General features: G+C 30.4%; 1 protein-coding gene across 4 annotated transcripts; it reads right to left on the bottom strand.

Moving 5' to 3' along the window:
- Nucleotides 1-500: 500 nt before the first annotated feature.
- Nucleotides 501-22,856, bottom strand: LOC144840586 (sulfite oxidase-like). Of its 4 annotated transcripts, none has more exons than XM_078696457.1 (12): nt 22,763-22,856; nt 8,759-8,972; nt 8,139-8,235; nt 7,334-7,381; nt 6,634-6,723; nt 5,893-5,993; nt 5,378-5,411; nt 4,064-4,137; nt 3,240-3,330; nt 2,873-3,030; nt 1,679-1,845; nt 501-927 (listed from the first exon to the last, which is right to left on the bottom strand). In XM_078696457.1, the coding sequence occupies exons 2-12, from the start codon at nt 8,938-8,940 to the stop codon at nt 812-814; spliced, it is 1,158 nt and encodes a 385-aa protein (XP_078552583.1). In that variant the 5' UTR covers nt 8,941-8,972; nt 22,763-22,856; the 3' UTR covers nt 501-811. The 4 variants fall into 4 exon arrangements, with proteins under 4 accessions (XP_078552583.1, XP_078552607.1, XP_078552598.1 ...); XM_078696481.1 differs by having other exon boundaries at nt 22,785-22,802; XM_078696472.1 differs by lacking the exon at nt 22,763-22,856 and adding an exon at nt 22,711-22,729.
- Between the last annotated feature and the right edge of the window lie 1,599 nt (nt 22,857-24,455).

The following is a 24,455-nucleotide window of genomic DNA, read 5'->3' as shown; positions in this document are numbered from 1 at the left end:
AGGCGCTTCGATCAGTTACGGTAGATAATCAACTTTATGATTGTAAATAAAATTCAGATATTAAAGTGTATATACGTATATCAAATATCGAGTATGTTTTTTCCTTACAAAGAAAATAATTAACTATGTCAGTGAACTGCAAATTGACCTTTGACTGTTTTTGTTTGACGACTCAAGTAAGTATATATTAACCAACCGTTTTTGAAATGGTCTGAAGACCATTATAAATTTAGTAAATACAAAAGAAATATAAGGAAATGACGACTGCCTGTTGTATGGCAAAAAAAAATAAAAACTCCACTAAAGATAAATAATAGAAATAGTTGAATAAAAATGAGTAAATATATTTAGGAAGAATTAGGCCTATTGGTAATAAAATAAATAAACAGCGAATTTCACTATATCTAAGGATAATCAAAGATAAATTTGTAGTACACTTTTCACATGTTTTAATCACTTCTTTTTTTGTTGCCAACGGAATAACAAAATTACTGGAAAAATTATTTTAAAAACAAAACAACATGTTTAAGCACTTTTATTTACAAGTGTGTAAGCAATAACAACACGTGGGCAGTGAAATGGTAAGGTTATGTTTCATTCTACTCATACTATTTTTAGCAACGGTCAAGTTTATATTAATAATTTTAAAATATAATTTTTAATATATTGGAAGGTATAGCACTTTTTTTTACACAATAACAATGTAATCATACAGTTTTACATTCTCATAAATGATCTCTCAATATAATCTATTGAACACATACAACAAATGTCAGCATTCATGTGTCATGAACTTTGAACTTCGAACTTCTCATAGCTTTGCTTCATCAGAGACCACATTGACACGTACCCATGAATTATTCATGACACCACGCAAGTTCCATATCTGATGAATATTTTCTGGCATAGTGTTGGACCCCTCATCCCCTGGATAAAAAAATATCCAATTTTAAATATATTTGAAGGTTGTAGAAGATAAATTTTTACAAATCTAAGGGCCTGTTCAGACCGACAGAAACGGTAATCAGTAGTGTAACAGCTATGAACGCTCACTGGCTAAAACCAGGGGCCCGGAGCTTATTGGGGCCCCTGAGCAGTGCCCAGAGGAAAAAACAGGTATTAAAATATGTCGAAAACGGCTAAAAACGATTGAGGCCTCCAGCGTTGGAGGGCCACTTATGGTTCGTAAACCCAGGGCCTCAGGCTACGCCACTGAATGTAATATGTTCTTATATTGTTGTATTGTATCTGTCAACAAAATAAACTATGGGTTCGTTTCTGTTGTCTGAAATAAGACGTTGCCTCAGGGTGCTGTGGGCTGCGAAGGTTAATGCCCCAGCCTTCAACTTTCAATTCAAGTTTTTTCAACAGTTAAAGGTTACTATTTCACAACAAGCTTTTGTAATAATTTTGCTATTGTTGTGTAACGTGGCAGGTGACACAGTGTGTGTGGGTAACTGCTCTACCATACAGGCAAAATTTGGGGTTTCTTTTTTTAGAATAGCATTTCACATTCCATTAAAGATGGAAGCGGCGGGTTAATTGAATTAAATCTTACTCTAGAACAGTGAGGCGTTCAAAAATGAAGGTTTTATATTCGTTAGTTAGGGACAATATTTGAAATCCCTAGCTAAAAAGAACTGTTATATAACATTAACAATAAAATGGTTTTACTTACAAGCCCGGCAGATAATCTGACAGGGTGATGGCATAAACTTGACACTACATTCCCAGAATTCCCAGCTCCATTTTGTATCCATTTTAGGCAGATTCTGGGATGCTGTGAACATGTTGGCAACCTTCCAGCTCTTACCGCCATCAAAGGAAATATCAACACGTGTTATCCTACAAAATAACAATGAAATTAGCAATGAAATTAGCAATTAACATTTTTTGATAAACATTTGTTAAAGATATATTATCCACCTGAAAAATGGCCTATTCAAAATTGAATTTTATTTATTTGTATTTCTTGGACACAATACATCTTTAACCATGGATTTCCTCCATGCTTTAACCAAGTGCAAATTCTTACCATAAAGGCCATGTAGTGCAAGTGGCTAATTAAATACCCATTTCTGGCATTACTTTTGGAATAATACCAATATATACATACAAGTTTAGAAATATCAACAAATAAACAGAAATGTAGGGAAAAACACCGAGCATTCAATATCAACAGGATGCTAATAAACAAACAATACTGTAGACAATTCATGGTTGGTTGCCTTTTATAAGCTGTAAAGAATAATTTCTATTTTAATATTGTACTGTATTAACTCAATGGATTTCATGGTTAAGTTTATATTTACCACACATATTTAAGAATAAATAGGCAAAACAAAAATGAGGGGGAAACCCTGAATATTTCAACAAATGAAGAACAACATCAGTGGTGTAGAATGCAGAGGCCTGAGGCCCCTGGTTTAGGAAACCTAAGTGGCCCTCCTAGTTCCAACGTTTTTAGCCTTTTCGGCATATTTGAATGCCTGTTTTTTTCCTCTGGGCACTGTTCAGGCGCCCCCATCATCGTGTACATATATTTATTTTGATTATTTAAATTTAAATTCATTTTTCCTTATGATTTTGATATTATTTTGCCTGTTATCAGTTCTGTTAATTCCGCTTGTTTTAGGAGACATAATTTTGTTTTTGAAAGTTTCGATTTTTATCAAATTTGTTTTGATGTATTAATAAAAAATTTAATTATATGGGCACATCACATTTTGCTAGTGTAGACAGAGCTTAATTTCATTTCTTTGTTTTTGAGGAGTCCTTGCCCTATTCCCTGTTCACATCAATTCTCTGTCATCCAGTTAGCTCTCTAGCTGAATAATACCTCTATAGTTTAATTACAAAGTGGATTACATACTTTCTTCCACCGCCAGACAATGCGTAGCCCTTGACTGTGTAACTTGAACCCTTAGGAATCATCTCATTATCTCTAGGTTGCGTGATTGCTGCTTGTACATTCAGTTCTTGTATGGCTGGTGACTTATCCCACAATTCATCTACTGTATCCCAGTCAACCTACGCAGACAATAATGCAACATAGACAATATATTTTAAGAATAGAGCAGTGACGGATGCCATGCTATTTCAAAATAGGGGAGGAGTTGGGGTGGGGCATTAAAATTGTAAAAAGTGTTTGTGGAATGAGAGAATAATTTCATGAGTTGAAAGATAAACTGGGCTATTCAACAATCCTTCAACTCATGAAAATTATTTGTGTAATGTACCTCAGGCAGGAAAAGCTTGTAATCTTTCTTTTGGTAATAGTTGGTAGACTCATGCATCTGGATTGTAATAGTCTTCAGCCACTTTACACTCCTGACAGAAATCAAACAAGTAAATAATTAAAATATTCTATTTTTTAATCCTCAAATACAATACAAAAACAATCCGAAAAACGTTTTGAACTTGAACAGAACTTGAAATTTATTATCACAATTCATTAAATAAATAAATACAAAACATAGCACTTACCAAGTAATCCAAAATTTAAAAAGATACATAAAGAACAAATACACATTATTCGCCGAGCTGTGCAGACAATATTTACAAGTTCCAATATTTTAATTAAAGATGTATTGTCCCCCCGAAAAAATAATTCTTAAACATTTTGACCAAAAATTGGAGCAAAAAAAAATGTATTTACGTGAAATAGCTGTAATTTATAACAAAAAATAGTCCAATTGGCTGCCAGCCAATTTCTTTTTGGTTGAATTTAGCCATTTAGTTAGTCATTTTATAAGTGAAAACGTTATTTGTGATTAACTTTATTAAAACTACAAACAACCTATTCCATGTTAATTCATCTTCATTTTTTATGGTTTTGGCGGACAACACATCTGTAAGTATTTAAAATTTGTTCTTAAACTTTGTTGCGCCACAATATATTTTGGTTTTTTTTGACATGTGGATTTTTAACTCGTCTTACTTTTTATGTTTTGTTACGTCCTTGTTTATACTGCTTATGACGAAATAAAATTGATATTGAATGAGCAATCACACTGGTTTTGATAGTAAAAACAAAAAGTTAATGGTTGGAAAATAATATTACCTTGCTCCAATATACCCAGGAACAATCACTCGTACCGGGTAGCCATGATCTCGAGGTAACTCAGACCCATTCATCTATAAAAACATAATTTAGATCTGGGTCATAAAAAAAAAAAATTAGATATATTATATTAATAATCATCTTCCAATAAGATATAAAGTATAAACAAATGTCTAGGGAAATGGAATAAAAATATCTAGGGAAATGGAATACAAATATTGTGAAAATACTTTTTTACTAAAGCTTGTTTATTTTACTCTGTACCAGTAAATGCAGCACACAATACTTGTCTGCAGTCTGGTACTTATTTTAAAGTAGCACTTTGGCCAATGTATTTATCATTTAAACAAAACAAAAAAATTGACGGTATTGTATAAATATACCTTTTGGGAAAGAAATAACTGAACGGTTAGTTTCAGCTGGAATATCGATAAAATTGAATGAAAACATTATTTTTAAATAATAGTATTAAATATTTTACAGATAAAAGGCTGTTAAATATATATATTTTATAAGACCAGTTAAAATCAGATAAAGTTTTTCTGACTTATATGACCCCCTACCCCTCCCTCCTTTTTATTGTGGAAATAAATTAAATTGAAATTGAAAAATTGATCGATAGGAGTTAAGAAATATATTTAAACAAATGAATACACACAAATTTTATCTATGTACGATTGCCTTATGCAAAAAAGAATTCATTTAGACCAAATAGTAGTTATCTATTGTAAACTTCAATATGTTTACCAGAAGACGACTGTTTTTTAACATGCCTTCTTCAACTTTATCCTTGTATTTTTTTACCAACATTTTGTTAACTGTTTTTCTAACCTCTAACTAAATAAATATCACTTTGAATTGAACTGATTTTTTAAGCTGGCCAAGTGGTATCCATACTGTAAATTGTTCAAAATTCATGTTAAGTTGATTTTATTCTAATCTGCCTTTAATAGACAATAAACCTTATATTTTGTGTAGATTCATAGCATCGTTTTAGGCTGGTAGGCATGTCACAAAGGCTCATTCTTTCAATCCAGCTGTGTCGTCTTGTGGCAGGTTCGCCAGACTGCGTTCAGAATATTGTCCGAGCTTCTTGGAAAAGTTTGGTTTGCCAAAATTGCATTGCCGACGTCCATAAGACAACATTGGACAGCATTTGTTAGCTTCTTCGCTCTACAACATTTTTATCTTGTTACCGTAACATCAGTGTGAGTATATGCTATTTTTTTTACAAATAATTGCACAAAATTAAAAAATAGTAACATTGTTTGAAGTAGAGATTAATGCTATAATATAACAAAATAGCTAACTAACCTCCACAGCAAGAATCACATCTCCTCGTTTTTCTCTGTTTAATAAAAATGTAAATATAAAATAAACAAAAAGTCATACAGTATGGTAAACTCCCTAAAGGTTTCAAACCCCAAAAAACCTACCAAGGTCCAAAATGGTAAATAAAATTTGATGCCTTTTTAACCAAACACATAATTATGCCAAGTATATGATACTAGTGTACAGTACATATTGAGCTTGCCACAAAAAAAACCCATAGAAAAACTAATTATAAAGACCAGAAATTATTATAGATATTATATCTTAATATTATTATATGGAGACTGGTCACTTGGTTAAATTAATTACTGTTTGTATTAATTAATTAACAACAATTAATTGTGTTCGGTCTGATCATGATTTTAGACATTTTTCTGGATACCCTTTTTTTTGTAAATCATAGAAAGATTTCTCGACAAATTGAAAGCCACTCCAAAACAAAATTCTTGTGGTAAGACCATGTGTACATTTTGCCTGAAATAAACCATTGTACTTACAATGCTTTATGAAGAGGGATCGATGACCCATAGCCTCGCTTATCTTTGCATATGTCAATACCTTCAAAATCCACATGTAGCTGATCCCACAAACTCTCAAGCTGAATTTTAAAAAACATCATGATAAAGATTTTCTTTCAAATATGTTGTAGTCATACAGGCATATAGTGAATATATAATTATAACACATCATCGTTGTACAGAGTTCAGTTACTAGAAAAAATGATGCAAAATTAGAACATCAACAACTTTTATCAAGTTTTGTGCAATAATGTATATGTATTCTGTATATGAATTTTTGTTTGTTTGTTTTTTATTGTACTAATATTTGCCAATCTTTAAGATAAATTTCTATTTTTATTTATTATGATAATGGACAAATAAAGCATTTCAGTATTCAGTATTATATAACACCTAACTAAATTCCTGTCATTTGATTGGATGATTGTGGATCACATGGCGTGCAATAGTACATGTGGGAACAAGAAATTTATTGAAATTGGTCGAGGTTAATTTAATGAGCTTTATTTGAGTACAGTAATTAATACACAAGAAGGAATGATGCAAAACATACACAGCAATTGCGTGAACACAATTGTTAACAATGTACCATCTATCCCAATAATAGGGACTGTACACATTAGCACGAAAAGCAGCGGAGGACAGAAATTCAGACCCATATTCCGATAAACCACCAGTCTCCCATCCTGATGTGCAAAACACCTATTTCTTAATACTTACCTTCTCAATACCAGCCATGAATAACACATCACGCAGTCTAGGCCCCTTCCAAACAGCATTACTAATGGCTGCACATCCCCATCCAACACCCTACACAAATATATAGAAAAGATAGGCACATGACATCTTTAGCAATGTATTGCAATGATTATTTCAAATGGTCTAAAAGATGTAGACAATTTAGTAAAACCAGGAAGATTTCAATTTGGAAGGTGAAAAATTAAAATATTTATTATACTAAGTACAATATGTTAATCACTGCTACATTTATGTTTCGCTTTCTCACAAATTGTGAAGTAGCTAATACAATAAACAATGACCTTTAAAGCCTGTTTTCCTGTCGACGTTATTCGATGCTTTCGTTAACAATAATCAGCAATCTTCTACGTAAACATTGAAATGTTAACGATTGACAGGAAAAGGTACTTGCTATCGTTATCATTTCAACTTGATCGTTTTCAAACAATCGTCGTTGAACTGTTAACGATCAACGACGATAGCGTCGAAAAACCTCGACAGGAAAACAGGCTTTAGTTTAAATAGTTTTAAATAGCCATGTAAAGATAGTAAAACTAGGTAACAGACACCCAGAACAATGGAAATTGTTTTAATACATTATAAATTCTGATTTAAAAAACAAAATTTGACATATAAGGCCAGAATCAGTCAAGTTTATAAAGCGTTGAAGGTACTAACTCACCCGTACAGCTTTGATATCAGACATTTCGGTTCTTCTGTTGCCTGCACACTAAAAGTATAATCAAGTGGTTTGTTAAAGTCGAGTTAAATAGACATATATGCTAAACAAGCAAATGTTTAAAATCTAAGACAGCTTTTTGCAGTTTAATGCCTATTGTATACCAGCTTCTTAAAGCCTGGGATAGCAAAATACTATGATGGATAGAGCACCTTATGGAAACAGCACTATTATGGAAACTCTCGAGCTCTGTGTATCAGAGTTAATACATTATGCAGGACATTTTTCAAATGAAATTTCTGTGAATAAAGTTATTTAAAATGTATTGCGTTAATGTATTATGACTCTATGGAGTAAATTCAGGTACTGTGACCTCATTTAGAGTTTGCTTTAATAACGGGTTACGTAAGCTACTGAAGTTACATAGTTATAATAGCGTAAGCATGATGTTTGTAACGAATAACATTTCCCACTTTCTATGAATATTGGAGGAATTCCGTTCATAATTTTTAAGAGCAGAAATCATGACAGTTGTAATGTTTGATTAAAAAAATAGTTGTTAAACTTTTTTGTGGAAGTTGCTTTTATTAATTACCTGGTGAAATTGTTTTTCTCTTATTGTTTTGTATGATTTGTATATGGATGTATTATCCGAAATAAAGGAAATGAATGAATAGCAAAAGTAGTTTCTCCCATGGATAAAATTACAAGTAAGTGTGCAATCAGATGTTGGGATGAAATATTATTAAAATTGATCAAGGGTGTTTATTCAATACACTTTTATAGTACAGTTAATACTTTTATTTACCATCAGTGTTGCCATGACAGTGTGTTGAGGAAAACTGTGCTTTAGTTCCCATATTGAAAATTTGCAATGACGAGCTATCAATCCTTCAACTGATAATCTATAAAATAAGAAAAAAAATGGTATTAACACATCTGAGAGTGTAGCCATGCCATTTTACTCATTCCATGGTTCTGGTGGTAGAACGAGTCTTCTCAGATAAGGCAGGGCCGTAGCCAGCATGAGGCAGACAATGCGCTCGTCTCGTCTGAAATTTTCAACTTTCTCACTACTCACTCCAATTCCCCAGTAGATCGTCATATTTTATATTAATAATGATATTTAAAGCATTTTTGCCTCGTCTGTTTTTAACCTCTACCTACGGCCTTGTAAAGACTATAAACCGTAGGTCCTTTGTACACATTTGGCTCCTGTGCAGTTTAGAACCTAGTACTGTACACCTTTCATAAACATTCATTTGTATAACAATTTATATGAAAAAAATGTAATGTAAAATAATGTAATGTAAAATAATGTAATGTTTCTAGTAAAATCTATATTGATACTGTGGTTGTGTTTGTACAATGATTTGTAACACAAACTAGGCCATAAAAAAACTAAGCAACTAACTAGCTAACTCTTACTTATATGATGCTTCATCTATCAACGGTACTGGCGCATGGTTCCGTACGTAGAATTTATCATTTGCTGTTACAAAGTGCTCCCTTAGGATAGCTACTGGGGGTTCTGCATTGAATGGTGTAGTCTGGTTAATAGTGAAGTCACTGGCTCTGCTTGGTTCCTTGTTGTAATCACTTGCTGCCATCTATTCTCTTCTTAGTCTTAATTTCAGTACACCTGTAGGCCAGTAAATGATATAAATTATCCCATCAAAATAATATTTACTGATAATAATAGAGGCTTTTTACACCTTTTTGGAATATACAGTACTGTATGTGGTAACTTAATTCAAATACTGTAAGAATTTTATACCTCCATGACCTAACTATGACCTAATCAGCTTATCTTGATTCTTATTTACTACTCTACTGTACTTAATTATTTTAGCTGTAGACAACAATATCCAAACAAAACTGGAAAGGCACAAGGAGAAATTGATGAGTAGACGACATCACCCTAGTTCTATTCATATCCTAGGCCTACAAGTAAATACCAATTCGATTGACGAGCTCGAGCTGGATGGCTCATTCAGTGACAGGTATATTATGTAGTTGTTTTTTGATAACAGAGAACTATCACTTATGCCATCCTCGTATATAATTAATTTCGTACGAAAAACACATTTAATTGATTATATCATTAGGTAGAGTATCATTCTTATAATTAATTATCAGTAATATATATAATTTTTGAAATGTTAGGGATATATTTTAAAATAACTATAAATAGATATATAATTTCACAAACACGAGATTATCTTTTCTGCCTGAAACCTAGGCCCTAGCTAGGCCTCCTCCTCCTCTGCTCTCACTTCGTTCGTTTCGCTACCTGATCCGTGCAGGCCTAGCCTAGGCCTAGGCTAGACCAAAGATCGTATAGCGCCACGTAGTGGCGCTATACGATCTTTGGGCTAGACTGGATATTAAGATTGCAAGCCAAAAAGGTAGATTTAGAAGCATATTTTATTGATTACCCATCATAAGTGTCGCCCTTAACAGATAGTTAAGCTATGTTTGTAGGTCATAGCTTATTTTAGACAATATTTTAGCCTCCAAAAAGGGCAGATTAGTTAGGCCTAGGCCTAGCCTAGCTAGGCTAGGAGGCCTAGGCCTAGGCCTAGCCTAGCTAGGCCTAGGTAGGCTAGCATCTCTCTACTCTAGCTAGTAGCCTAGGTAGGCCTAGTACTAGTACTACTAGGCATATAGCCTAGGCCTACTACTAGGGCTAGTCTAGCTACCCTAGCCTAGGGCCTAGATAGGCCTAGTAGTAGTACTAGCCTAGTAGGCTACTACTAGGGTAGTACTACTACTACTAGGCCTAGCTAGGCTAGGCCCACCTGGTTAGGCCCTACTAGGGAACTGGTAGCTTATAAGTACTAGTTACTAGCTAATAAGTAGCTAGGCTAGTCCTAGGCTAGCCTCTAGCTAGCTCTATGTATTCTAGTTTTTAGGGCCTAGGCCTAGACTAGTTTATTAGGCCTTAGTTTAGGCTGATTATGCCTGCCTAGGCCTAGTTAAATAAATAGGCATATAACCAGGCTCAGTCTAAACACTCTAGGCCTATCTATATGAGACCTGTGCTATTAATTATAGGACTAGGCCTAGGGCCTTGCTAGCTAGCCAGCAGAATGGTATAGAGAGGCATAGGCCTAGCTAGGGGTAGGCTGGGGGTCATAGACAGCCTATCTATATAAAATGTTAGTGTGTAAGTTGATTTCATTGCTAATGGCAAGGTATTAGGCCTGTTTATTTTCAGGTTGAAAACAATGGATAAAGAGAGATTCAATTCTACAACAAAAGAGACAAAAGTCAAACTCAAACTGATAATTAACAATGTTTCCAGTTAATTAATGTTAATTATTTTAATAGATTGTAGTGACCCTAACTACCTTACTGTTTGTGTATGGCTGTAATATTATATTAAATGTCATCACAATTAGTAAGGTTGTGAGGCTTCACAATTTCAAACAACTCATCTTGTGTCTCTTCTTCATGTGGATGGATTAAAAAATACTGTGAGTATTGTACAGAAAAACAAACTCTTTATATGAATATATCATCATCAATCACAATATCAAATATGATCAGTGTAGTCAAAATTTGATAAGTTAGCATGCATCTTATAATATCTACATCATCAATAATTAATACTCTACATCACATTGTTGGATATGATCAGTGTAGTCATAATTTGATAACTGAGCACGCATCTTTTAATATCTACCTCATCAATAATTATTATTAATAATCTATATCTCATTGTTCGATATGATCAGTGTAGTCAGAATTTGATAACTGAGCACGCATCTTTTAATATCTACCTCATCAATAATTATTATTAATAATCTATATCACATTGTTCGATATGATCAGTGTAGTCAGAATTTGATAACTGAGCATGCATCTTTTAATATCTACCTCATCAATAATTATTATTAATAATCTATATCTCATTGTTCGATATGATCAGTGTAGTCAGAATTTGATAACTGAGCACGCATCTTTTAATATCTACCTCATAAATAATTATTATTAATAATCTATATCACATTGTTCGATATGATCAGTGTAGTCAGAATTTGATAACTGAGCACGCATCTTTTAATATCTACCTCATCAATAATTATTATTAATAATCTATATCACATTGTTCGATATGATCAGTGTAGTCAGAATTTGATAACTGAGCACGCATCTTTTAATATCTTCATCATCAATAATTATTATTAATAATCTATATCACATTGTTGGATATGATCAGTGTAGTCAGAATTTGATAACTGAGCACGCATCTTTTAATATCTACCTCATCAATAATTATTATTAATAATCTATATCACATTGTTGGATATGATCAGTGTAGTCAGAATTTGATAACTGAGCACACATCTTTTAATATCTACCTCATCAATAATTATTATTGATAATCTATATCACATTGCTCGATATGATCAGTGTAGTCATAATTTGATAACTGAGCACGCATCTTTTAATATCTACCTCATCAATAATTAATATTAATAATCTATATCACATTGTTGGATATGATCAGTGTAGTCAGAATTTGATAACTGAGCACGCATCTTTTAATATCTACCTCATCAATAATTATTATTAATAATCTATATCACATTGTTCGATATGATCAGTGTAGTCAGAATTTGATAACTGAGCATGCATCTTTTAATATCTACCTCATCAATAATTATTATTAATAATCTATATCTCATTGTTCGATATGATCAGTGTAGTCAGAATTTGATAACTGAGCACGCATCTTTTAATATCTACCTCATAAATAATTATTATTAATAATCTATATCACATTGTTCGATATGATCAGTGTAGTCAGAATTTGATAACTGAGCACGCATCTTTTAATATCTACCTCATCAATAATTATTATTAATAATCTATATCACATTGTTCGATATGATCAGTGTAGTCAGAATTTGATAACTGAGCACGCATCTTTTAATATCTGTTTCATCAATAATTATTATTAATAATTTATATCACATTGTTGGATATGATCAGTGTAGTCATAATGTTATAACTGAGCACCCATCTTTCAATAACTACCTCATCATTAATTAATATTAATAATCTATATCACACTGTTGGATATGATCTGTTTAGTTTTTTAATATATACCTTATCAATAATTATTATTAATAATCTATGTCACATTGTTCGATATGATCAGTGTAGTCATAATTTGATAACTGAGCACGCATCTTTTAATATCTACCTCATCAATAATTAATATTAATAATCTATATCACATTGTTGGATATGATCAGTGTAGTCATAATTTGATAACTGAGCACGCATCTTTTAATATCTACCTCATCAATAATTAATATTAATAATCTATATCACATTGTTCGATATGATCAGTGTAGTCATAATTTGATAACCGAGCACGCATATTTTAATATCTACCTCATCAATAATTAATATTAATAATCTATATCGCATTGTTCGATATGATCAGTGTAGTCATAATTTGATAACTGAGCATGCATCTTTTAATATCTACCTCATCAATAATTATTATTAATAATCTATATCACATTGTTGGATATGATCAGTGTAGTCATAATTTGATAACTGAGCAAAAATCTTTTAATATAGATACATCATCATTAATTAATATTAATAATCTTTATCATACTGTTGGATATGATCTGTTTAGTTTTTTAATATCTACCTTATCAATAACTATTAATAATATCCTATATCACAATGTTGGATATGATCAGTGTAGTCATAGTTTGATAACTGAGCACGCATCTTTTAATATCTACCTCATCAATAAGTAATATTAATAATCTATATCACATTGTTCGATATGATCAGTGTAGTCATAATTTGATAACTGAGCACGCATCTTTTAATATCTACCTCATCAATAATTATTATTAATAATCTATATCACATTGTTAGATGTGATCAGTGTAGTCAGAATTTGATAACTGAGCACGCATCTTTAAATATCTACCTCATCAATAATTATTATTAATATCTTATATCACATTGTTCGATATGATCAGTGTAGTCATAATTTGATAACTGAGCACGCATCTTTTAATATCTACCTCATCAATAATTATTATTAATAATCTATATCACATTGTTGGATATGATCAGTGTAGTCATAATTTGATAACTGAGCACGCATCTTTTAATATCTACCTTATCAATAACTATTAATAATATCCTATATCACAATGTTGGATATGATCAGTGTAGTCAGAATTTGATAACTGAGCATGCATCTTTTAATATCTACCTCATCAATAATTAGCATTGATATCATATATCACATTGTTGGATATGATCAGTGTAGTCATAATTTGATAACTGAGCACCCATCTTTCAATATCTATTTTATCAATAATTATTATTAATAATCTATATCACATTGTTGGATATGATCAGTGTAGTCATAATTTGATAATTGAGCAAAAATCGTTTAATATAGATACATCATCATTAATTAATATTAATAATCTCTATCATACTGTTGGATATGATCTGTTTAGTTTTTTAATATCTACCTTATCAATAACTACTAATAATATCCTATATCACAATGTTGGATATGATCAGTGTAATCATAGTTTTGATAACTTTGATATAATCAATATTAAATGGTTTGAATGATGTTTGTGGGGTGTTTTTTTAAAGTTTGCATTAAATTTACGCAGTTTAAATGGTAAAATCTGTAAATTTATCCAAAATTGACATTTTTCACCCTAAAAAATCAAACCTAGAGCTATTTCAATAAAATTATTTCATAAATTGTCTTCTTTTACAGTTCTAGTAGTGATATAATCAATATTAAGTGGTTTGAATGATGTTTGTGGGGTGTTTTTTTTAAGTTTGCATTAAGTTTATGCAGTTTACATGGTAAAATCTGTAAATTTATCCAAAATTGACATTTTTCACCCTAAAAAATCAAACCTAGAGCTATTTCAATAAAATTATTTCATAAATTGTCCTTTTTTATAGTTATAGCAGTGGTATAATCAATATTAAGTGGTTTGGATGATGTTTGTGGGGTGTTTTTTTAAAGTTTGCACAGTTTACATGGTAAAATCTGTCAATTTATCCAAAATTGACATTTTTCACCCTAAAAAATCAAACCTAGAGCTATTTCAATAAAATTATTCCATAAATTGTCCTCTTTTATAGTTCTTGTAGTGGTATAATCAATATTAAGTTGTTTGGATGATGTTTGTGGGTGTTTTTTTAAAGTTTGCATTAAATTTACGCAGTTTAAATGGTAAAATCTGTAAATTTATCCAAAATTGACATTTTTCACGCTAAAAAGTCAAACTTAGAGCTATTTCAATAAAATTATTTCATAAATTGTCTTCTTTTACAGTTCTAGTAGTGATATAATCAATATTAAGTGGTTTGAATGATGTTTGTGGGGTGTTTTTTTTAAGTTTGCATTAAGTTTATGCAGTTTACATGGTAAAATCTGTCTATTTATCCAAAATTGACATTTTTCTCCCTAAAAAATCAAACCTAGAGCTATTTCAATAAAATTATTTCATAAATTGTCCTCTTTTATAGTTATAGCAGTGGTATAATCAATATTAAGTGGTTTGGATGATGTTTGTGGGGTGTTTTTTTAAAGTTTGCACAGTTTACATGGTAAAATCTGTCAATTTATCCAAAATTGACATTTTTCACCCTAAAAAATCAAACCTAGAGCTATTTCAATAAAATTATTCCATAAATTGTCCTCTTTTATAGTTCTTGTAGTGGTATAATCAATATTAAGTTGTTTGGATGATGTTTGTGGGTGTTTTTTTAAAGTTTGCATTAAATTTACGCAGTTTAAATGGTAAAATCTGTAAATTTATCCAAAATTGACATTTTTCACGCTAAAAAGTCAAACTTAGAGCTATTTCAATAAAATTATTTCATAAATTGTCTTCTTTTACAGTTCTAGTAGTGATATAATCAATATTAAGTGGTTTGAATGATGTTTGTGGGGTGTTTTTTTTAAGTTTGCATTAAGTTTATGCAGTTTACATGGTAAAATCTGTCTATTTATCCAAAATTGACATTTTTCTTCCTAAAAAATCAAACCTAGAGCTATTTCAATAAAATTATTTCATAAATTGTCCTCTTTTATAGTTCTAATAATGATATAATCAATATTAAGTGGTTTGGATGATGTTTGTGGGGTTTTTTTTAAAGTTTGCACAGTTTACATAGTAAAATCTATAAATTTATCCAAAATTGGCATTTTTCACTCCAAAAAAGTCAACCTTAGAGCTATTTCAATAAATTGATTTCAAAAATTGTCTTCTTTTACAGTTCTAGTAGTGATATAATCAATATTAAGTGGTTTGAATGATGTTTGTGGGGTGTTTTTTTTAAGTTTGCATTAAGTTTATGCAGTTTACATGGTAAAATCTGTAAATTTATCCAAAATTGACATTTTTCACCCTAAAAAATCAAACCTAGAGCTATTTCAATAAAATTATTTCCTAAATTGTCCTCTTTTATAGTTCTAGCAGTGGTATAATCAATATTAAGTGGTTTGGATGATGTTTGTGGGGTGTTTTTTTAAAGTTTGCACAGTTTACATGGTAAAATCTGTAAGTTTATCCAAAATTGACATTTTTCACCCTAAAAAATCAAACCTAGAGCTATTTCAATAAAATTATTTAATAAATTGTCCTCTTTTATAGTTCTAGCAGTGGTATAATCAATATTAAGTGGTTTGAATGATGTTTGTGGGGTGTTTTTATTAAAGTTTGCATTAAGTTTGCACAGTTTACATGGTAAAATCTGTCAATTTATCTAAAATTGACATTTTAAAACACAAACTAGGTCAGAAGCTTGTAAAAACCGAGACCAATGACATTTAAAACAACTCCTACTTAAAATTCCCTACTTATACAGTACAGCAGCTTTTCGGATTGGCTGCAAGTTTAGTTTTCTGTTCCTTCATCAGAAATGGTACAACTAATTATTAATCAACAAGATTACTGGATTCTTTAGTATTTCTGACACATTTCCTTTTTAATTGAATTATTAATGTAATGGAAATTCGTCATAGGCCTATTATAGCAACATATCATTTCTGGAAGAGTATTAATACGTGTACGTCTGTATAGATCGATGTTAAAACACACGTCCTCATTTATCAAATTATTCATTCACTGCAAATTTATTCTGTTAAGAAGAACTGGGACCCTCAATAGAAGCCAATACATATGAAACATAAAAAGATATGGAATATTTTTATTTTTACAACGGCACACGTTCATCATAAACGATGCGTTCTTAAAAGTATAAATTTAAACAGCAAACGGATACAAATCAATAGGGTGATTAGGAACAAAAGAATAACACATTTTCAAAACCCATCGACTCGATCTCTCGTATACATTAAATTTAACAAAACCACACTGATCATATCCAACATTAAGTATTAATAATTATTATTGATTAGGTAGATATTAAAAGATGCGTTATATCAAATTATGAATACACAGATCATATCCAACAATGTGATATATATTATTAATAATAATTATTGATGAAGTAGATATTTAAAGATGCGTGCTTAGTTATCAAATTATGACTACACTGATTATATCCAACAATGTGATAGAGATTGTTAATAATAATTATTGATGAGGTAGATATTTAAAGATGCGTGCTCAGTTATCAAATTATGACTACACTGATCATATCCAACAATGTGATATAAGATATTAATAATAATTATTGATGAGGTAGATATTAAAAGATGCGTGCTCAGTTATCAAATTCTGACTACACTGATCATATCGAACATTGAGATATAGATTATTAATAATAATTATTATAGAGTTAGATATTAAAAGATGCGTGCTCAGTTATCAAATTATGACTACACTGATCATATCCAACAATGTGATATATATCAATGCTAATTATTGATGAGGTAGATATTAAAAGATGCGTGCTCAGTTATCAAATTCTGACTACACTGATCATATACAACAATGTGATATAGATTATTAATATTAATTATTGATGAGGTAGATATTAAAAGATGCGTCCTCAGTTATCAAATTATGACTACACTGATCATATCGAGCAATGTGATATAGATTATCAATAATAATTATTGATGAGGTAGATATTAAAAGATGCGTGCTCAGTTATCAAATTCTGACTACACTAATCATATCCAACAATGTGATATAGATTATTAATAATAATTATTGATGAGGTAGATATTAAAAGATGCGTGCTCAGTTATCAAATTCTGACTACACTGATCATATCGAACAATGTGATATAGATTATTAATAATAATTATTGATGATGTAGATATTAAAAGATGCGTGCTCAGTTATCAAATTCTGACTACACTGATCATATCGAACAATGTGATATAGATTATTAATAATAATTATTGATGAGGTAGATATTAAAAGATGCGTGCTCAGTTATCAAATTCTGACTACACTGATCATATCCAACAATGTGATATAGATTATTAATATTAATTATTGATGAGGTAGATATTAAAAGATGCGTGCTCAGTTATCAAATTATGACTACACTGATCATATCGAACAATGTGATATAGATTATTAATAATAATTAGTGATGATGTAGATATTAAAAGATGCGTGCTCAGTTATCAAATTCTGACTACACTGATCATATCGAACAATGTGATATAGATTATTAATAAAAATTATTGATGAGGTAGATATTAAAAGATGCGTGCTCAGTTATCAAATTCTGACTACACTGATCATATCGAACAATGTGATATAGATTATTAATAATAATTATTGATGAGGTAGATATTAAAAGATGCGTGCTCAGTTATCAAATTCTGACTACACTGATCATATCGAACAATGAGATATAGATTATTAATAAGTATTATTGATGATGTAGATATTAAAAGATGCGTGCTCAGTTATCAAATTCTGACTACACTGATCATATCGAACAATGTGATATAGATTATTAATAATAATTATTGATGAGGTAGATATTAAAAGATGCGTGCTCAGTTATCAAATTATGACTACACTGATCATATCCAACAATGTGATATAGATTGTTAATAATAATTATTGATGAGGTAGATATTAAAAGATGCGTGCTCAGTTATCAAATTCTGACTACACTGATCATATCGAGCAATGTGATATAGATTATCAATAATAATTATTGATGAGGTAGATATTAAAAGATGCGTGCTCAGTTATCAAATTCTGACTACACTGATCATATCCAACAATGGGATATAGATTATTAATAATAATTATTGATGAGGTAGATATTGAAAGATGCGTGCTCAGTTATCAAATTCTGACTACACTGATCATATCCAACAATGTGATATAGATTATTAATAATAATTATTGATGATGTAGATATTAAAAGATGCGTGCTCAGTTATCAAATTCTGACTACACTGATCATATCGAACAATGTGATATAGATTATTAATAATAATTATTGATGAGGTAGATATTAAAAAATGCGTGCTCAGTTATCAAATTCTGACTACACTGATCATATCGAACAATGTGATATAGATTATTAATGATAATTATTGATGAGGTAGATATTAAAAGATGCGTGCTCAGTTATCAAATTCCGACTACACTGATCATATCGAACAATGAGATATAGATTATTAATAATAATTATTGATGAGGTAGATATTAAAAGATGCGTGCTCAGTTATCAAATTATGACTACACTGATCATATCCAACAATGTGATATAGATTATTAATAATAATTATTGATGAGGTAGATATTAAAAGATGCGTGCTCAGTTATCAAATTATGACTACACTGATCATATCCAACAATGTGATATATGATATCAATGCTAATTATTGATGAGGTAGATATTAAAAGATGCGTGCTCAGTTATCAAAATATGACTACACTGATCATATCCAACAATGTGATATATGATATCAATGCTAATTATTGATGAGGTAGATATTAAAAGATGCGTGCTCAGTTATCAAATTCTGACTACACTGATCATATCCAACAATGTAATATAGATTATTAATATTAATTATTGATGAGGTAGATATTAAAAGATGCGTGCTCAGTTATCAAATTCTGACTACACTGATCATATCGAACAATGTGATATAGATTATTAATAATAATTATTGATGATGTAGATATTAAAAGATGCGTGCTCAGTTATCAAATTCTGACTACACTGATCATATCGAACAATGTGATATAGATTATTAATATTAATTATTGATGAGGTAGATATTAAAAGATGCGTGCTCAGTTATCAAATTCTGACTACACTGATCATATCGAACAATGTGATATAGATTATTAATAATAATTATTGATGATGTAGATATTAAAAGATGCGTGCTCAGTTATTAAATTCTGACTACACTGATCATATCGAACAATGTGATATAGATTATTAATAATAATTATTGATGAGGTAGATATTAAAAAATGCGTGCTCAGTTATCAAATTCTGACTACACTGATCATATAGAACAATGTGATATAGATTATTAATGATAATTATTGATGAGGTAGATATTAAAAGATGCGTGCTCAGTTATCAAATTCCGACTACACTGATCATATCGAACAATGAGATATAGATTATTAATAATAATTATTGATGAGGTAGATATTAAAAGATGCGTGCTCAGTTATCAAATTATGACTACACTGATCATATCCAACAATGTGATATAGATTATTAATAATAATTATTGATGAGGTAGATATTAAAAGATGCGTGCTCAGTTATCAAATTATGACTACACTGATCATATCCAACAATGTGATATATGATATCAATGCTAATTATTGATGAGGTAGATATTAAAAGATGCGTGCTCAGTTATCAAATTCTGACTACACTGATCATATCCAACAATGTGATATAGATTATTAATATTAATTATTGATGAGGTAGATATTAAAAGATGCGTGCTCAGTTATCAAATTCTGACTACACTGATCATATCGAACAATGTGATATAGATTATTAATAATAATCATTGATGATGTAGATATTAAAAGATGCGTGCTCAGTTATTAAATTCTGACTACACTGATCATATCGAACAATGTGATATAGATTATTAATAATAATTATTGATGAGGTAGATATTAAAAAATGCGTGCTCAGTTATCAAATTCTGACTACACTGATCATATAGAACAATGTGATATAGATTATTAATGATAATTATTGATGAGGTAGATATTAAAAGATGCGTGCTCAGTTATCAAATTCCGACTACACTGATCATATCGAACAATGAGATATAGATTATTAATAATAATTATTGATGAGGTAGATATTAAAAGATGCGTGCTCAGTTATCAAATTATGACTACACTGATCATATCCAACAATGTGATATAGATTATTAATAATAATTATTGATGAGGTAGATATTAAAAGATGCGTGCTCAGTTATCAAATTATGACTACACTGATCATATCCAACAATGTGATATATGATATCAATGCTAATTATTGATGAGGTAGATATTAAAAGATGCGTGCTCAGTTATCAAATTCTGACTACACTGATCATATCCAACAATGTGATATAGATTATTAATATTAATTATTGATGAGGTAGATATTAAAAGATGCGTGCTCAGTTATCAAATTCTGACTACACTGATCATATCGAACAATGTGATATAGATTATTAATAATAATTATTGATGATGTAGATATTAAAAGATGCGTGCTCAGTTATCAAATTCTGACTACACTGATCATATCGAACAATGTGATATAGATTATTAATATTAATTATTGATGAGGTAGATATTAAAAGATGCGTGCTCAGTTATCAAATTCTGACTACACTGATCATATCGAACAATGTGATATAGATTATTAATAATAATTATTGATGAGGTAGATATTAAAAGATGCGTGCTCAGTTATCAAATTATGACTACACTGATCATATCGAGCAATGTGATATAGATTATCAATAATAATTATTGATGAGGTAGATATTAAAAGATGCGTGCTCAGTTATCAAATTCTGACTACACTGATCATATCCAACAATGGGATATAGATTATTAATAATAATTATTGATGAGGTAGATATTAAAAGATGCGTGCTCAGTTATCAAATTCTGACTACACTGATCATATCCAACAATGTGATATAGATTATTGATAATAATTATTGATGATGTAGATATTAAAAGATGCGTGCTCAGTTATCAAATTCTGACTACACTGATCATATCGAACAATGTGATATAGATTATTAATAATAATTATTGATGAGGTAGATATTAAAAGATGCGTGCTCAGTTATCAAATTCTGACTACACTGATCATATCGAACAATGTGATATAGATTATTAATAATAATTATTGATGAGGTAGATATTAAAAGATGCGTGCTCAGTTATCAAATTCTGACTACACTGATCATATCGAACAATGAGATATAGATTATTAATAATAATCATTGATGAGGTAGATATTAAAAGATGCGTGCTCAGTTATCAAATTCTGACTACACTGATCATATCCAACAATGTGATATAGATTATTAATAATTATTGATAATGTAGATATTAAAAGATGCGTGCTCAGTTATCAAATTCTGACTACACTGATCATATCGAACAATGTGATATAGATTATTAATAATAATTATTGATGAGGTAGATATTAAAAGATGCGTGTTCAGTTATCAAATTCTGACTACACTGATCATATCGAACAATGTGATATAGATTATTAATAATAATTATTGATGAGGTAGATATTAAAAGATGCGTGCTCAGTTATCAAATTCTGACTACACTGATCATATCGAACAATGAGATATAGATTATTAATAATAATTATTGATGAGATAGATATTAAAAGATGCGTGCTCAGTTATCAAATTATGACTACACTGATCATATCCAACAATGTGATATATGATATCAATGCTAATTATTGATGAGTTAGATATTAAAAGATGCGTGCTCAGTTATCAAATTCTGACTACACTGATCATAATACTGTACACATAGTCCTATGCAATTAGACATTGATTTAGTAGTACTACATATCATTTGTTATATTAAGAATGTTGTTTCAGTGTTATTAAAATACTTATCGAATTTTTAAAAAAATAAAAATATTAGTTTTGGTACCTATACATTTATATATTATAATAATATGCTAGATTTTATAATAATGTGATCTTTATTACAACTAAGAAACAATTATATACGAGGATGATACACACTGATAGCTCTCAGTTATCAAAAAACGACTACACAATATAGCTCTCAGTGATGATGATGTGGTGATGAGGCCATGACGTGGGGTTGCAGAAAAAAAAACCGGAAAGTACAAAAAAAAAGACTATTTACCGGAAAACAAATACCAGAAGAAACCGGAAAGTGCAAAAAAAAGACTATTTACCAGAAAAAATACCGAAAATTACCAAAAAAAATGGAAAAGGTAGAATTGTGCAGTTGGGTTTTGTTGTGGTGCAGTTGATTTTCTGATTTCTGAATGCTGCCCTCTATACATTTATTTAATTGATTTGTATGATGTGCGCGCATTGCAGTAACTAAAGCTTTCTACTTTGATAAATTAATACGGGGTTTAATTAAGTTTATTTCATTTACCATATACAATTAGAAATAATAAAATGTAAAATGTCCATGTATTCACATAGATGCTTAAAGTATAAATATTTGTTTATGCTTCACATCTCTAAATGAAATATCATTTCACGAAATGAAAGTACATTCTTTTATTTGTGGCAGAATGAGACTATTTTTTTTTATTATTTAAGATGTTTGAATGAGATGAGAAAGACCTTCACCGGTACAGTAGTCTACGGACTGTGGACTATCCTTGTTAACACCAAATTTACTTCTGACGTGTTTCTTTGATTTGATACGAAATGGTAGTGGTATTTCAAAATGTAATTGGCTGTTATTTATGATGACATTTAATTATGTATTATTCCAGGTGAAAAAAAATGTAGCACATAGCAAGAGCAAGACAACTATCATCAAAGGGAGTGTTCTCCAACTCTAGACAACAAACAATTAATGCAATCATTATTTAATTAAATAACATTTAGATTACCTGGGGCGGATCCAGACATTTTTAAGGCGGGGTCCACCGATAAAAAGTTTTAAGTTATTAGTGTGTTCCCGAATGAAAATGATAGCATATTTAAGTTTCCTCGATTGAGTTTAATTTATAGATGTGATAAAATTTAATACAAAACAAAGTAAAGGTATACACTTCTTTTTGTGAGTATGCTATTTATTTGCTTGGAGTATTATGATATTCCGTAATAAAAATATGAATTATGAACATGAAGACTCTTTGGTGGTTTTGTGATCTAACTGTCTATGAATAATAGAGAACCATGTATAATGTTAAAAGTATAGTCTGAATATAATGTAAAAGCTTTGGAAAAAAGTGATGGAGTGTTGAAGTAGTATGACTGAGTATTAGCGTGTTTTATTCTATAGTACAAGAGTATGCCCTACGAATTTAAACATAAATCAATTTATAGGACGCACACTTTGCATTGGTGTTAAAAGTTTGGGACTAAATTATTATATTATATGCAAAGTACAGATATGATGACGTAGGGCCTATATAACAAAGGACCATGGACCATGGAGTGTCAATTCAAATTGGTTGATAAACTCGGAGTTTGTTTGGAAAAAAACTGTACAATCTTGTCTAGATGATGAGGAATCCTCAACAACAAAAACAGGGATGTGGACTCTCTAAAGCGTGGTTCCCACTAGAACGCAACGCAACGTAACGCAGCGACGTATCGACGCAAAGTGTTGTATTGCGTAAAATCACAAGTGGGAACCGACGATGCACTAGTGCTGCAAACATCGTAGTTTTGATTTCACGCAGGCGGGGGCAAACACAATTATTAGAAGGGCATTTGCTTACGTTGCGTAGATTGCGTTACGTTGCGTCGCTAGTGGGAACCACGCTTTATTTCCAATTGTATAGCTCCATAAAGAAGTAAACCAACCTTGAATCATAGAGATTATAACATGGAGCTATACAATTATAGCTTTATGCCGACACCAATGACTATCCACCGGATGTAATACACTTATATAAT

The sequence above is a fragment of the Antedon bifida genome, chromosome 1 (assembly GCF_963402885.1).
Source record: "Antedon bifida chromosome 1, ecAntBifi1.1, whole genome shotgun sequence".
Lineage (NCBI taxonomy): Eukaryota > Metazoa > Echinodermata > Crinoidea > Comatulida > Antedonidae > Antedon > Antedon bifida.
The sequence above is the reverse complement of the archived record's forward strand: the minus strand, read 5'-3'. Positions and strand labels throughout refer to the sequence as shown.

What these genes read in the sequence shown, in the direction of transcription:
- LOC144840586 (XM_078696457.1), bottom strand. Translation starts at nt 8,940, where the DNA reads ATGGCAGCAAGTGATTACAACAAGGAACCAAGCAGAGCCAGTGACTTC. An exon ending in CTGTCATGGCAACACTGATG is followed by an intron (nt 7,382 to 8,138) that starts GTAAATAAAAGT and finishes TTATACTTTTAG; the next exon opens with TGTGCAGGCAACAGAAGAAC. An exon ending in ACAAGCTTTTCCTGCCTGAG is followed by an intron (nt 3,031 to 3,239) that starts GTACATTACACA and finishes TTGTCTGCGTAG; the next exon opens with GTTGACTGGGATACAGTAGA.